Source organism: Myxine glutinosa, chromosome 6, assembly GCF_964187855.1.
Source record: "Myxine glutinosa chromosome 6, kmMyxGlut1.1, whole genome shotgun sequence".
In the NCBI taxonomy this organism is placed as follows: Eukaryota; Metazoa; Chordata; class Myxini; order Myxiniformes; family Myxinidae; genus Myxine; species Myxine glutinosa.
In genome coordinates, this window is record NC_136266.1 from 169,154,967 (window position 1) to 169,170,212 (window position 15,246).

A 15,246-nucleotide genomic window follows, 5' to 3' on the forward strand; every position below is an offset into this window, starting at 1 on the left:
ACTTCAGGCAAGGCAATCGACCCCCAAAAGCCACGCCCCCAGCCGTTTTACGCAGTACGTACAGCCAATCAGAACACCTTTGACGAAGTTACCGGAGACGTTTTCGTGTCGTCTGTCCGTCCGTCCGTCCGTCCGTGATCGGTTTTCATTTCCGCGATAAAATGAGAACGGCTGAAGGGATTTAAAATCAAAATTAGATCGAGTATACATGTACAATGACGTAAAGAGGAACTGATTGGATTATGGGGTCAAAGGTCAGACGTACCATTACGTGAAAATGCTGTTACTGCACTAACTTGTGAACCGGTGATGGGATTTTGACCAAACTTGGGATAAATAAACATTATGATGGAAAGACGAGCCGATTCGATTTCTGCGTTGAAGGTCAGAGGTCAGAGGTCATGTCGGGTACAAATGTGACACAGCTGGAGGGATTTCAATCAAACTTGGTGCAAGTATGTCTAATGATGTAATAATGTGGGTGGAGTCATATCAGTCGACGTCGTGACGTCCATGAGTGCAGGTTTTCGTCACCATGGAGCTGGGCGAAGCCGAGCCTCCTGTTATTACGGTTTTTCTCAATAATAAAGTGAGCTAAATGGACTCCGCCATTTATATTGTAATCTATAGTTAGGGTTCGATTTGAATGTGTCTGCGCGTTGGTACTTTCGTTCTTTCTGTCCTGCCCTGGCACATCAATCTCGAACATTGAAACTGCAACAACAACAACAACAACAAGTGAGCGGAATTAGGCTTCCGGGTTGCAGAGGAGTCCGTCGTGATGGCGGCCAGAGGTAGGTGTTGTGTTCACTGGTGTTCTTGTCCTATTCGTGTTGTTGAAGCATTTGTTTATTTTTTTTTTGTTCGGTTCAAGTTGTTTCGACGAATAAATCAAATGGAGGCACCAATGGATCTTTTTGCCCAAGAAACTATGAGGATTCGATTCGACCCGTATTATTTCGACTAGGCCGCACGTCCGTTTGTCTTTGTTTTATCCTCTTGATATGTTGATTAGTGGCCAATCTTCCTTGTGACTTTGTGTGTCGTCATCGAACGACAGTGGCCAATCTTCCTTGTGTGTCGTCATCGAACAACAGTATCCAATCTTCCTTGTGTGTCATCGAACAACAGTGGCCAATCTTCCTTGTGTGTCGTCATCGAACAGTGGCCAATCTTCCTTGTGTGTCGTCATCGAACGACAGTGGCCAATCTTCCTCGTGTGTCATCGAACGACAGTGGCCAATCTTCCTCGTGTGTCATCGAACGACAGTGGCCAATCCTCGTGTGTCGTCATCGAACAGTGGCCAATCTTGTGTGTCGTCATCGAACGACAGTGGCCAATCTTCCTCGTGTGTCATCGAACGACAGTGGCCCATCTTCCTTGTGTGTGTCATCGAACGACAGTGGCCAATCTTCCTTGTGCGTCGTCATCGAACGACAGTGGCCAATCTTCCTTGTGTGTCGTCATCGAACGAGAGTGGCCAATCTTGTCATCATCGAAAAACTGGCCAATCTTCCTTGTGTCATCGAACGACAGTGGCCAATCTTCCTTGTGCGTCGTCATCGAACGACAGTGGCCAATCTTCCTTGTGTCATCATCGAAAGACTGGCCAATCTTCCTTGTGTGTCATCGAACGACAGTGGCCAATCTTCCTTGTCATCATCGAAAGACAGTGGCCAATCTTCCTTTTGTCATCGAACAATAATGGCCAATCTTTCTTGTTAGTCATTGAACGACAGTAGCCAATCTTCCTTGTGTGTCGTCATCGAACGACAGTGGCCAATCTTGTGTTCTATCATCGAACGACAGTGGCCAATCTTGTGTGTCATCGAATGACAGTGGCCAATCTTGTGTGTCGTCATCGTACGACAGTGGCCAATCTTCCTTGTGTGTCATCAAATGACGGTGGCCAATCTTCCTTGTCATCGAATAATGGTGGCCAATCTTCCTTGTGTCGTCATCGAATGACGGTGGCCAATCTTCCTTGTGTGCCATCGAACGACAGTGGTCAATCTTCCTTGTTTGTCATCGAACGACAGTGGTCAATCTTCCTTGTTTGTCATCGAACGACAGTGGTCAAACTTCCTTGTTTGTCATCGAACGACAGTGGCCAATCTTCCTTGTGTGTCGTCATCGAACGACAGTGGCCAATCTTCCTTGTGTGTCATCAAATGACGGTGGCCAATCTTCCTTGTGTGTCGTCATCGAACGACAGTGGCCAATCTTCCTTGTGTGTCATCAAATGACGGTGGCCAATCTTCCTTGTGTGTCATCAAATGACGGCCAATCTTGTGGCGTCATCGAACAATAGTGGTCAATCTTCCTTGTTTGTCATCGAACGACGGTGGCCAATCTTCCTTGTGTCGTCATCGAACGATGTTGGCCAATTTTCCTTGTGTCGTCATCGCACGACAGTGGACAATCTTCCTTGTGTCGTCATCGAACGACAGTGGCCAATCTTCCTTGTGTGTCATCATTGAACAATAGTGGCCAATCTTGTGTGTCATCGAACAATAGTGGCCAATCTTCCTTGTGTGTCATCGAACAATAGTGGCCAATATTCCTTGTGTCATCGAACAATAGTGACCAATATTCCTTGTGTGTCATCGAACGAGTGGCCAATCTTCCTTGTGTGTCGTCATCGAATGACAATGGCCAATCTTCCTTGTGTGTCGTCATCGAGCAATAGTGGCCATTATTGTGTGTCATCGACCAATAGTGGCCATTTTGTGTGTCATCAACCAGTAGTGGCCAATTTTCCTTGTGTGTCATCGAATGACAGTGGCCAATCCCTCCTTCTGTGTCGTCATTGAATGATGGTCAATCTTGTGTGTCATCGAATGATAGTGTGGCCAATCTTCCTTGGGTGTCATCGAACAATGGTGGCCAATCTTCCTTGTGTTTTATCGAACAATAGTGGTCAATCTTCCTTGTGTGTCATTGAACATTAGTGGCCAATCTTCCTTATATTTTATCGAACAACAGTGGCCAATTTTCCTTGTGTGTCATCGAACAATAGATGCCAATCTTCCTTGTGTGTCATCGAATGACAGTGGCCAATCTTCCTTGTGTGTCATCGAACGACATTGGCCAATCTTCCTTGTGTGTCGTCATCGATCGACAGTGGCCAATCTTCCTTGTGTGTCATCGAAAGACATTGGCCAATCTTCCTTGTGTGTCATTGAATGACAGTGGCCAATCTTCCTTGTGTGTTGTCATCGAATGACAGTGGCCAATCTTCCTTGTGTGTCATCGAACCACAGTGGCCAATATAACTTGTGTGTCATCATCGAACGCAAGTGGCCAATCTTCCTTGTGTGTCATCATCAAACGACTGGCCAATCTTGTGTGTCGTCATCGAACGACTGTCCAATCTTCCTTGTGTGTTGTCATCGAACGACTGGCCAGTCTCCCTTGTGTCGTCATCGAAAGACAGTGGCCAATCTTTCTTGTGTGTCGTCATCAAATGACAGTGGCCAGTCTTTCTTGTGTGTCGTCATCAAATGACAGTGGCCAATCTTCCTTGTGTGTCGTCGTCGAACGACAGTGGCCAATCTTCCTTGTGTGTCATCGTCAAGCGATAGTGGCCAATCTTCCTTCCGTGTCGTGGAATACTGTATTTGAATCCAGGTTCTTCAGGTTCCCCTGACGTTTGTCGTTCTGCCTCCTCATCACGGCCACAGCCTGGATTTTCTTGAGGAGAGTCGTGGGTAGAGGAAATCCAGGTAATTTGAGCTTGCGGAATGATCGGTGCAGTTTGAGTACTCTAATAAATAATGTGTTATTGTGAATGCAGAATCGGACATGGACACGGATCGTGCTGTGGGAGACACTGAGACAAATGCTAAGCATCTTCACAAAGATGGTGAGTATGCTCTTTTAGTTAAAGTAAACCTTTGTAGTTGATTTATTTAAAATTCACTTCTCCTTCCCTCCATAACCCCCTACTCCCTCCTTTTTTTTTTTTTTTTTTTTTTTTTTTTTTTTGTATACAAGATCGAGGCTCGTGAAAGAGCGAACATTAATCACACAGAAAGACAAACCGACACATAAAACATATAACATCGGGAGCGGTAGACAAGATGGGGAGAGAGGGGGAAGGACACAAACACAACATTTGAGAGCAGGGACCGAGAGACATGGAGACATCGAGAGATCTGAGAGAGGGCGAGGGCTTTGTGGGGGGGGGGGGGGGGGCATGGGAAGGGGGCGGTGGGAGAGGTATAAAACATATGGACACTGCCAGGACTTCCAGGAAAGAAGTTGGAATTTCAAACAAGGTGGATCTGGGGTGAATTAGCGGGGGTAGAAAAGATCAAGGTTTTGGATGGGGGAAGATAAGAGATGGTGGTGAACAGCTGTTTTAAAGACCTGGAGGGAGGAGTGGGATTGAAGGGAGTGAGGGAGTTTGTTCCAGAGGCGGGAGAAAAGAGGAATGAAAGAGTGAAGGTGAGCAGAGAGCCGAGATTTCGGCAGTTTAACCATCAGAGGGTTGCTGGCAGATCTTGTGCGACCTGTAGGAATATTTGGGGGACAGAGCACAGAGAGAGCTGGGGGTGCAAGGCCGGAGAGGAGTCGGTAGAAGACAGAAAGACCACCTACCTGCCTGCGGTGAGTGAGTGAAAGGCCCTCAGAGATAGCTTCATCGCGGGAGATTCCAATAATTCTGAAAGCTTTGGTTTCAACAGCGTGAAGCCGAGCTAGGTGTGAGGCAGGAGCACCGGCCCATAGGGGAGAACAGTATTCCATTGAGCTGCGGATGAAAGCCTTGTATGTGGTGAGGAGCTCAGGTGTGCCGAGGAAGGACTTCGCACGACGGAGGATGCCCAGTCGGCGACTGGCTTTGGAGGCCAGCTTGGAAATGTGGTTTTCCCAAGAAAGATCATGGCAGATAGTGAGACCCAAAATCTTGAGCGACAGAACTTCTTGGAGAGGATTGTTGAGAAAGTAGATGGGAGGGTTGTCCAGTCGATCTTTTCGGAGAGACATAGTAAGAGTGTGAGATTTGTCAGGATTGAAAGACATGTTCCACTTGTTTGACCAGTCTGTGATTTTGTCCAGGTCTTCAGAGAGTGAGGAGGCAGCAGACTGCCGATCTGAGGGAAGAGGAATGGAGCGGCAGAGAGTGGAGTCATCAGCAAAGAGATAGAGAGGATTTTCGAGAGAGTCAGAGAGATCATTGATGAAGACCAGAAAAAGCACGGGGCCCAGAACACTGCCTTGGGGAACTCCAGCCTGAACAGGAAGAGGAGATGAGAGAAACCCATTCAGGGCCACACGTTGACGACGACTAGAGAGGAAGTCCGCCAGCCATGCGTGGAGATTTCCATGGATACCAAAGGAGGAGAGTTTGGTGAGCAGAGCGGGGTGCCAGACCGTGTCGAAGGCACGTGATATGTCGAGGGAGACAGCTCTAATTTCCTGTTTGGCATTGAGGACCTCCATCCATTGTTGAGACAGCAGAAGCAGCATGTCCAGAGTAGAGTGACCTGGTCTGAAACCAAATTGATGATCAGAGATCAAGCCATTGGAGAAGAGGAAAGATTTCATATCCGAAGCAATGATGGATTCCATGACTTTGCTGATAATTGGGAGAAGGCTGATTGGTCTGTAGTTGCTAGGATCTGTTTTTGCACCTTTTTTGTGCAAAGCGGTGATGTTGGCTGATTTCCAAGCAGATGGCAGTTGACCTTGAGCAAAAGAGAGGGTGAAGAGAACAGAGAGAGGGTGAGATAGAGCGGCAGAGCAGGATTTTAGGACCCGTGGGCTGATGCCGTCGGGTCCAGTTGCAGAATCAGAGTCGAGGGTTGACAGAAGCTTTTCCACCTTGTCAGGAGGAAAGGACACGGAGTCCAGGAGCAGCAGGGTACGACTGGGTATGGTGGGTACAGAGAGGGATGGGTTTGGGACACAAGATTTAGAGGCAAACACAGAGTTGAGGCATTCAGCTTTTTCACGTGCGGAGTCAGCTGTGTAGCCGTTTGAGGTAAGGGAGGGGATGGAGGGGGAACAAACACCAGAAACGGATTTGACCAGACGCCACCAGGATTTGGAAGAGGGAGACAGATAAGAGAGTTCGGTCTTGAGAACGGAGAGATATTGTTTCCTGGCTCTCCTGAGGGTGGACACACACTTGTTTCGGGCTTTGTGAAAGGAAATGAGATTTCCTTCCGTTGGATTTGCTTTCCAGGAGACGAAGGCAAGTTGTTTCTGGGCAACAGCCTCACCACAAGATTCCGTGTACCATGGACGGGAGGAAGGGTATGACAACTGAAGACGAGATGGGATAAATCTGTGCATGAGAGAGAGCAATTTACTTTGGAAGAATTCCCAGGATGAGTTGATGTCAGAGGTGGTAGAGATGGGAGACCAGTCCAGATGATTGATGGCTGCTTGAAGACCGTGCCAGTTGGCCTGAGTGAAATGCCAGACTCGTCGACGCTGAGCAGGCTCCCTGAGGATGGTCAGAGAGATGTCCACTTTAACAAGGACATGATCAGATGATCCGATCGGAGCAGAAGAAGAGCAGCAGACATTTTCAGAGAAGTTAGTCATAACCAAGTCCAGAAGAGAAGATGTTCCGTTGACTGAGATCCGGGTCGGGAAATTGACAGATTGTGTCAGTCCCAGTGAGTCGCAGAAGTCCTTTGCTGAAGAGCCATGGCTGGTGAGAGAGGTACCCACACCCAGCCAACTGGCATGGTGACAATTGAAATCACCACATATGAGGAAGAGAGAGTTGGGATGAGTAGATAGAAGTTGGTCCATATCATCAGACAGCGAGATGTAGATGGAGTCATCACTGTTTGGTGGACGGTACAACACACATATGAACAAGAGGTGGGAGCGAAGGGGAAGCCGTAGCCAGAGGTATTCCTGGGGGTGAGGTGGAGAGAGTGCAGTGCAGGGCGAGTGAGGAAGAGAGTTTTTGATAAAGATAGCAACCCCGCCTCCAGGACGAGGCTCAGGTCTATCATACCGGAGGAGGGAGTAGCCCGGGAGAGATACTATGGAATCAGAGACATCATAAAGGAGGAAAGTTTCTGTTAAGCAGATCACGTCTGGTTTGACAGAAGCAACCTGTATGGAGAGATCAGTTAAGTTTGAACGAAGGCCCCGGATGTTTGAGGTCCATACCGTTAATGAAGAGGAAGGGGGAGCATCAGATACAGAACAGGGGGGAGGAGGGGTAGGGTAAGATGTGGAAGAGGTGGAAGAGATAGGGAGAGCTGTTGAAGGTGTGTCAGAGATTTCAGAATAGCTCGGAGAAAGGGAAGGATGGGGCGGACAAAAGGTTTGATGGTGATTGGGTGAGTCACAATGAGGTGTTATTTGAGGAGGGCGAAGAGCGAGGCAGAAGGTTGGGGGAGATGGAGGTGAGAGTTTGAAGGGGGAAGAAGCGGGGAGGACGCTTTGAGGAGGGGGAGTGAGAGGGGGGAAATTGAGAAGCAATGAGGGTGGGGAGATTTGAAGGGGAGGGGTGAGGGGGGAGTTTGGGAGGGAAGGGACAAGGGGAGGGATTTGGAAGGGATGGGATATGGGGGAGATTTGGAGGGGAGGGGTGAGGCAGGAGTCTAGGAGGGGAGGGGCGAGGGGGCGTCTTGGCGGGGAGGGGTGAGGGGGTAGTTTAGGAGGGAGGGGGCAAGGGGGGAGATTTGAAAGGGATGGGTGATGGGGAAGATTTGGAGGGGAGGGGTGATGGGGAAGATTTGGAGGGGAGGGGTAATGGGGAAGATTTGGAGGGGAGGGGTGAGATTGGATTTTTGAAAGTGTACGATTTATGGGAAACGAACATTTATTGCAAAATGAGTTTCTTGTGACCTTCGAGTTAAAAATACGTTTAAGGACGCTGGATGGAGGATGGAGTGCAGGAGAGTTTAGGGAATGTAGAAGAAAGGCACTATAGGAGATGGATATTTTTTTTGGGATGAATTGATTTGGTGAGCAAGTCGAAAGCAGCCTTTTAAAGAAGAAGAAAAAGGTGTTATAAAATATGACGGAATACATAACTTGAGGGGAAAGTGTAAACATTGAAGGTTAATGAGTGAAAACTATCTGGGGAAATGGGGGAGAAACACGTGGTCGAAGAACGAATGAACGAATAAGAATGAATAAACGAATGAGAACAGAGAAGGAAATGTTGTTTTTTTTTTTGTTTGTTTTTTTTTTTGTTTTTTTTTTTGAGTTGAGATTTACACAAGGAAGTAGGCTATGGGTGAAAAGCCTGGGAATACAGAGAACGAAAGTTATTGGATCACAAACGACGGACCGCTGAGAGAAAAACAAAGCCTCAAGGTTGTACAGTGCACACTGTACAAGGCCTCAAGACACGACACGGCAAACAGACGATCAATTTATGAAAGATAAACACCGAGAAACAACCAAAGTTGCACACAATAACTTCACACACCGAAAGATAAATACAGTTTCGACAAAATACAATTGTGAACAGACTTAACTTCGAAAAACGTGGAGACCTTGCCCCTTCTTATTCCTGTATTTCTGTTCCTTTTTTTTGAGGCAACTTTCTGTGGCAATATTTGATGCAGGGTGATTGTTATATTTCATGTCGACTGTCGAAGCAACTCATTTCTACCATCATTCATCATTCATCATTCAATCACAAATTAATACTATAGTATTAAGATATAAAAATATAATGTTAAATCACGATTGTGTTGAGATATTATCAAACCAGCGAACCATCGTCATCTGTTCACTTCTGGATTTGGGAGCAAGGTCCGTGGCTATCACATTTCAAAATCATAATTGTATTGAATAATTTCTGAAACCTCCTCCCTACCTTACAACACTCGCTGGGACCTCAAAACGTTCCACAGAAGGTTATTATATTTCCTTTTAGTAAAATATGCAACTGTAATTATTACTACATGCTGTCCCCCTGTCATGTGACCAGATCCTCAGCTCTGATTGGTTGAATCTTGTGAGGGACATACATACATACATACATACATACATACATACATACGCTGTTCCAGACAGCTATGCCATAAAAAGGGGGATATTGTAATTGGTTCTGTCCTGCTTTTTCCATCCTGCTTTTTCCTGTCCTCCATCATGCGTTCTGCTTTGTCCTGTCCTTCTTCGTCCTGTCCTGCCTCGTCCCACCCTGCCTCATCCCGTGCTGCCCCATCCCACTTTGGCCCGTTCTTGTCCTGCCTCGTCCCTGTCCCATCTTGGCTTTCCTCGTCCTTGTCCTGCTTCATCCCTGCCTCATTCTTGTCCCTGTCCTGTCTTGTCCCTGTAGTTCCCTGTAGTGCTCTATCCTTGTCCCTATCCTGCCTTGTCATGTCCGTCACTCTCCTCAGGGATTGTGCAGAAATTCGCCAATCTTGGTAGTTATCATCACCACATGGCAATAAAATGTGAGAGCAATATCATTTTTGGCCTCACCCTCGAAGGCCTGAGGGTGGGTTCAAAATGTCAAATACCCCAAAAAAATAAAAAGGCGGAAGTAAAATAAACGAGTTGAGCAGCATGAAGGGAGTACACCCAGGATAAGAGAAATAATATGTGTCAGTCCTAAGTCAAATGAGGCACCGCTTCCTAGCTGAGGCCTAGAGAGATAGGCCAGATAGACACAAAGACTAATCTACAATCTTGATTACGGAGATGCAGATAAAACATGGGAATTGGTTATGAACACAATTTGGAAAGCAGGGATGAAACGACAACAGAAAAACGGGACAGACCCCTTACAGGAATCTTTGCTTTCATAAAGCAGGTAAAAACCAACAGCCATCACGATCAGACCACAAACCAGAAGAGAGCCACGATCCCTGTTTGTTTATCTCAACTTTCTCTGTCCCTCCCCTAACACATATCCATTTAACCTAGTTATTCTCGCACTCCAATGTTCTGTCTTGGTCTCCCTACCTTATTAAAACCTAAAGTGAAATGCATTATTTAACTTTTCTCTTTTTTTATTTTGATGCTTTGAGTGTTTTTATCTTCTTCTTTTTTTTCCTTATTACCTACACAGCTGCAAAACATCCAGGTCAGGTGCCAATTGCCCGAGTAGAGAGAGCGGAATTAGGAATTGCTGAACAGGTATTTTGCTTTATTTCTTTTATTTGTTTGCACTCACAACAAAATGTGTGCCTGTGAATGGTTAATCCATTGCTTATTCCTTTTAAATGCAACGGCTGTGGACAACAATTACGAACAACAATTACCCGGACTGGCTTATTATTATTATTATTATTATTATTATTATTATTATTATTATTTGTCTTACCGCCACCACCGTAGATGGGCATAGGTTGTTTTCACCACTGTGCTTGTTTGTTTGTCTGTCTATCTGTCTGTTTGCAGGATATCTCAAAAAGTTGTAAAACGGATTCGGCTGAAATTTGGTGAGGTTGGATATGAGATGAGTAAAAAATGATTCGATTTTGGTGAAGATCAGGATACTATGATTTTTTAACTATTACCACCACTTCCGTCACCGAAGATGTGCAGAGGTTACGGCTTCACCCCTGTTTGATTTTGTTTGTTTGTTTGCTTGTCTGTCTGGATGCTTGTCTGTCTGACTAGGATATCTCAAAAAGTTGTGGTTGGATTTAGACAAAATTTGGTGGAGAGTTGGGTATGTGACGAGGACGAAATGATTCGATTTATTGAAGATCTGGATCTGGATCCAATAAATTTTTCTAAAATTATTCTTCATCCTTGAGAGATAGGGCCAAAACAATATATAACACGATATCTCAAAAGGTTATAGACGGATTCGGATGAAACTTGGTGGACAGGTTGGGTTTGTGACAGAAGAATCAATTCAATTTCGGTGAAGATCTGGACCCCGATACTAGAATTTTAAAAGTGATTCTTCACCAATGAGTAATGGGGCCAAAGAGGAATTTCCCTGGATATGGGACAATAAAGATTATTCTTGGGGAAAATGCCAGGGGCATAGAAGAGGCTCCTTTATATATGGTATGTGCCATATGGCAAACGAGAGAAAAGAAGGGACATTCCATACCTTGCAGAAAATGCCAAACAATAGAATAGAAAGGACATTCAAAAAAAATCTCGTGTGCATGCTTGTTTACCTTTGTGTTCTTAAGAGGAACCAAGTAATGCTCGAGAAAAGTTCATATAAAGGGGCGCCAATTTGATTCATATATGAATCATGAAGATGTAAATGTATTTTATTTGCCAGATGTAGGGCGGGACGTTCATGCATATATATATATATATATATATATATATATATATATATATATATATATATATATTGTTGCGGATTTGGGGGGTCGGCTCTCCCCTTACCAAGGGGGGGTTAATCCCCTTGTCTTTTAAGCTGGCCATCCCCCGATCCTGGAAATTATGACGCTCCTTTCCGGTCGAGATTGGCCAGGGTGATTGGTCAATGGAGTCCCAAATACCTGAGTGCCAATCCGACCGCAAAGCAGGGAGATAATTCCCGCTCGGGCCGCGGACAAGATGGAAATTGCCGAGCGGTTTAGCAATCCGAAGCCCGAGCCATTAACAAAGGAACTAAACCCGATCCTGAGCGGTTGACCAAATTGTGCCGCAGGTACCCAATGGAGAGAAAAGACGAAAGCGATCGAATGGAGAAGAAACCAAAAGGGTAAGGAAGAACACAGGATTTATTACAACAATCAAAGAGGAAACGAAAGGGAAATAATATACAAGAAGAAGAAGAAGCAGGACATAGTGCAACCTTACCTATACAGTCTTATTAACCCCAGGACGAACAAACAGACGTACACGGGAGGGTAGTAGTAGGAGAGGAAGGTCCAAGTAGATGGTTCCAGGCGACGTGATCCGGCTTCGGTCCAAGCTCCAGGTCCGCGGCGAAGAATGGTAGGCACCTTCATGTCATTTGCGCGCGACCGGACCTTAAGAATATAGCGGAGGAAACTGGGATGCGTACGTAATACTTGTACTCCCAACTCCCTCTCTCTCTTTCGTACTGTTCGTATCTCAGGGGGTACCCTCGCGCAGATGTTACTCAGTGCGCTCTTTCACCAAGGCCTTGCGAATCCGAATCCGAAGAAGTCCATGCGAGTCCCAGCACGCAGTTCGTACGAGAGCGTGGTGCAACTTCAGTCCCCCATCCGCAGTCCGTGAAAGGGCTTTCCGCTCGCCGTTATATAACGCGGGCGTCGATTAAGCCGCGCTTCATAGGGCTACGCCCACCAGCGAGCTCACCTCAGCCCTGGTTGGTTGACGAGGGCTCGCTGGCTCCACCTTTGATGACGAGTTGACGGGGGGGCCACGCCTCCTCCTGGCGCTCCGCCCTTCTTCTCCAGCTTGACCGCGTGCGTAATGGCGTTTTGAGCCAGGCAGCGAACGCTGCTGGGCGAGCAGAGGCGCGTACCACAATTTGGAGAGAGTCAAGCCGCAAAATGAATGGAATTGAATGGAATTGAATGGAATTGAAAAGGAACTATGTTATTTGATTAATGCAATGCAGATTCAACTATTGGGAACACAGCCTTATCTGATACACATACTAAGGAAATAACTACAAGTCCTATGGTGTCCTACGTGTTGTTGTGGCCTAACTACGGGTGCTCCGATTACCTTTACAAAGGGAATATTTACAAGTATTATTTACAAAGTGAGGGGTTCTAAAAACCACAACACTATATATATATATATATATATATATATATATATATATATATATATATATATATATATATATATGTATGTATGTATGTATGTATGTACAGTGGGGAGAACAAGTATTTGATACACTGCCGATGTTGCAGGTTTTCCCACTTACAAAGCACGTAAAGGTCTGTAATTTTTATCATAGGTACACTTCAACTGTGAAAGACGGAATCTAAAACAAAAATCCTGAAAATCACATTGTATGATTTTTAAGTAATTAATTTGCATTTTATTGCATGAAATAAGTATTTGATACATCAGAAAAACAGAACTTAATATTTGGTACAGAAACCATTGTTTGCAATTACAGAGATCAGACGTTTCCTGTAGTTCTTAACCAGGTTTGCACACACTGCAGCAGGGATTTTGGCCCACTCCTCCATACAGATCTTCACCAGATCCTTCAGGTTTGGGGGCTGTCGCTGCGCAACACAGACTTTCAGCTCCCTCCAAAGATTTTCTATTGGGTTCAGGTCTGGAGACTGGCTAGGCCACTCCAGGACCTTGAGATGCTTCTTACGGAGCCACTCCTTAGTTGCCCTGGCTGTGTGTTTCGGGTCGTTGTCATGCTGGAAGAGCCAGCCACGCCCCATCTTCAATGCTCTTATTGAGGGCAGGAGATTGTTGGCCAAGATCTCGCGATACATGGCCCCATCCATCCTCCCCTCAATACGGTGCAGTCGTCCTGTCCCCTTTGCAGAAATGCATCCCCAAAGAATGATGTTTCCACCTCCATGCTTCACGGTTGGGATGGTGTTCTTGGGGTTGTACTCATCCTTCTCTGTCCTCCAAACACGGCGAGTGGAGTATAAACCAAAAAGCTCTATTTTGGTCTCATCAGACCACATGACCTTCTCCCATTCCTCCTCTGGATCATCCAGATGGTCATTGGCAAACTTCAGACGGGCCTGGACATGCGCTGGCTTGAGCAGAGGGACCTTGCGTGCGCTGCAGGATTTTAATCCATGACGGCGTAGTGTGTTACTTATGGTTTTCTTTGATACTGTGGTCCCAGCTCTCTTCAGGTCATTGACCAGGTCCTGCCGTGTAGTGCTGGGCTGATCCCTCACCTTTCTCATGATCATTGAGGCTCCACGAGGTGAGATCTTGCATGGAGCCCCAGACCGAGGGAGATTGACTGTCATCCTGAACTTCTTCCATTTTCTAATAATTGCGCCAACAGTTGTTGCCTTCTCACCAAGCTGCTTGCCTATTGTCCTGTAGCCCATCCCAGCCTTGTGCAAGTCTACAAATTTGTCCCTGATGTCCTTAGACAGCTCTCTGGTCTTGCCCATTGTGGAGAGGTTGGAGTCTGATTGAGTGTGGACAGGTCTGGAGACGGCTTTGCGGTCGGTCTTTGCGGTCTTTGTGGTCGGAGACGGTCTGGAGACGTCTTTTATGCAGATAACGAGTTCAAACAGGTGCAGTTAATACAGGTAATGAGTGGAGAATGGGAGGGCTTCTTAAAGAAAAAACTAACAGGTCTGTGAGAGCCGGAATTCTTACTGGTTGGTAGGTGATCAAATACTTATTTCATGCAATAAAATGCAAATTAATTACTTAAAAATCATACAATGTGATTTTCAGGATTTTTGTTTTAGATTCCGTCTTTCACAGTTGAAGTGTACCTATGATAAAAATTACAGACCTTTACGTGCTTTGTAAGTGGGAAAACCTGCAACATCGGCAGTGTATCAAATACTTGTTCTCCCCACTGTATGTATGTATGTAATGTTGTGGATTCGGGGTACGGCACTCCCGTTACCAAGGGGGGGGGGGGGGGTTAGTCCCCTTGTCTTTTAAGCTGGCCGTCTCCGATCCTGGAAATTATGACGTCACTTCCGGTCGGTAGTAGCCAGGGTCATTGGTCAATGCAGTCCCAAATACCTGCTTACTAGTACCGACCGTAAGCGAGGTGATAACTCCCACCCGGGCCGCAGCGTTAATGGATACGCCGAGCGAAGCGAGCTGCGACTCGGGCCGTTAACAAAAAGACTAACCCGATTCTGAGCGGTTCAAATCGTGCCACCGGTACTCAATTGAGGAAATCACGAAAGTGATCGGATGAGAGGAAACCAAAGTAAGGGAGAACAAAGATTTATTAACTACGTACAAAAACCCGAAGAGGAAACGAATGAAGGGCATGTACAAGGGAAGAAGAAGAAGAAGCAGCAGACACAGGGCAATCTTATACACTCTTAATTATCACACCCAGGACAACACAAACGGACTTACACGAAAGGGGTAGTGGTAGGAAGGAAGAGAAGGTCCAGGCAGATGGCAGGGGAGGAAGGTCCGGGCAGATGACTCCGGCGTCGAGGTCCGGCTCCAAGCTCACGCTCCGCTCCCGTCCACGCTTTGGTTCGCGGAGAAACCCGGCAAGCAGCGCGGTCCGTGTCGTCGTGGTAGCGGACCGACTCTCTCTCTCTCTCTCTCTCTCTCTCTCTCTCTCTCTCTCTCTCTCCCTTTCCCTTTCCCTTTCCCTTTCCCTTTCCCTTTCCCTTTCCCTTTCCCTTTCCCTTTCCCTTTCCCTTTCCCTTTCCCTTTCCCTTTCCCTTTCCCGACCGACGGGACCCGGG

General features: G+C 46.3%; 1 protein-coding gene across 9 annotated transcripts in view; it reads left to right on the forward strand.

The window, feature by feature from the left end:
- Positions 1–729: 729 nt before the first annotated feature.
- YTHDC1 (YTH N6-methyladenosine RNA binding protein C1) overlaps positions 730–15,246 on the forward strand; it is a 105,252-nt gene continuing 90,735 nt past the window's right edge. For 5 of the 9 annotated variants that reach the window (XR_013623913.1, XM_068097983.2, XM_068097985.2 and 2 more), the window contains exons 1-4: positions 730–794; positions 3,798–3,866; positions 10,005–10,072; positions 11,562–11,615. Coding sequence is in view for 8 of the 9 variants with exons in the window: in XM_068097983.2 (XP_067954084.2) it covers positions 782–794; positions 3,798–3,866; positions 10,005–10,072; positions 11,562–11,615 (204 nt within the window). In the remaining variant the exon portion in view is untranslated. The remainder of the gene's footprint in view (positions 795–3,797; positions 3,867–10,004; positions 10,073–11,561; positions 11,616–15,246) is intronic. The other 4 variants (XM_068097984.2, XM_078780870.1, XM_068097987.2 and 1 more) reach the window with 1 other exon arrangement.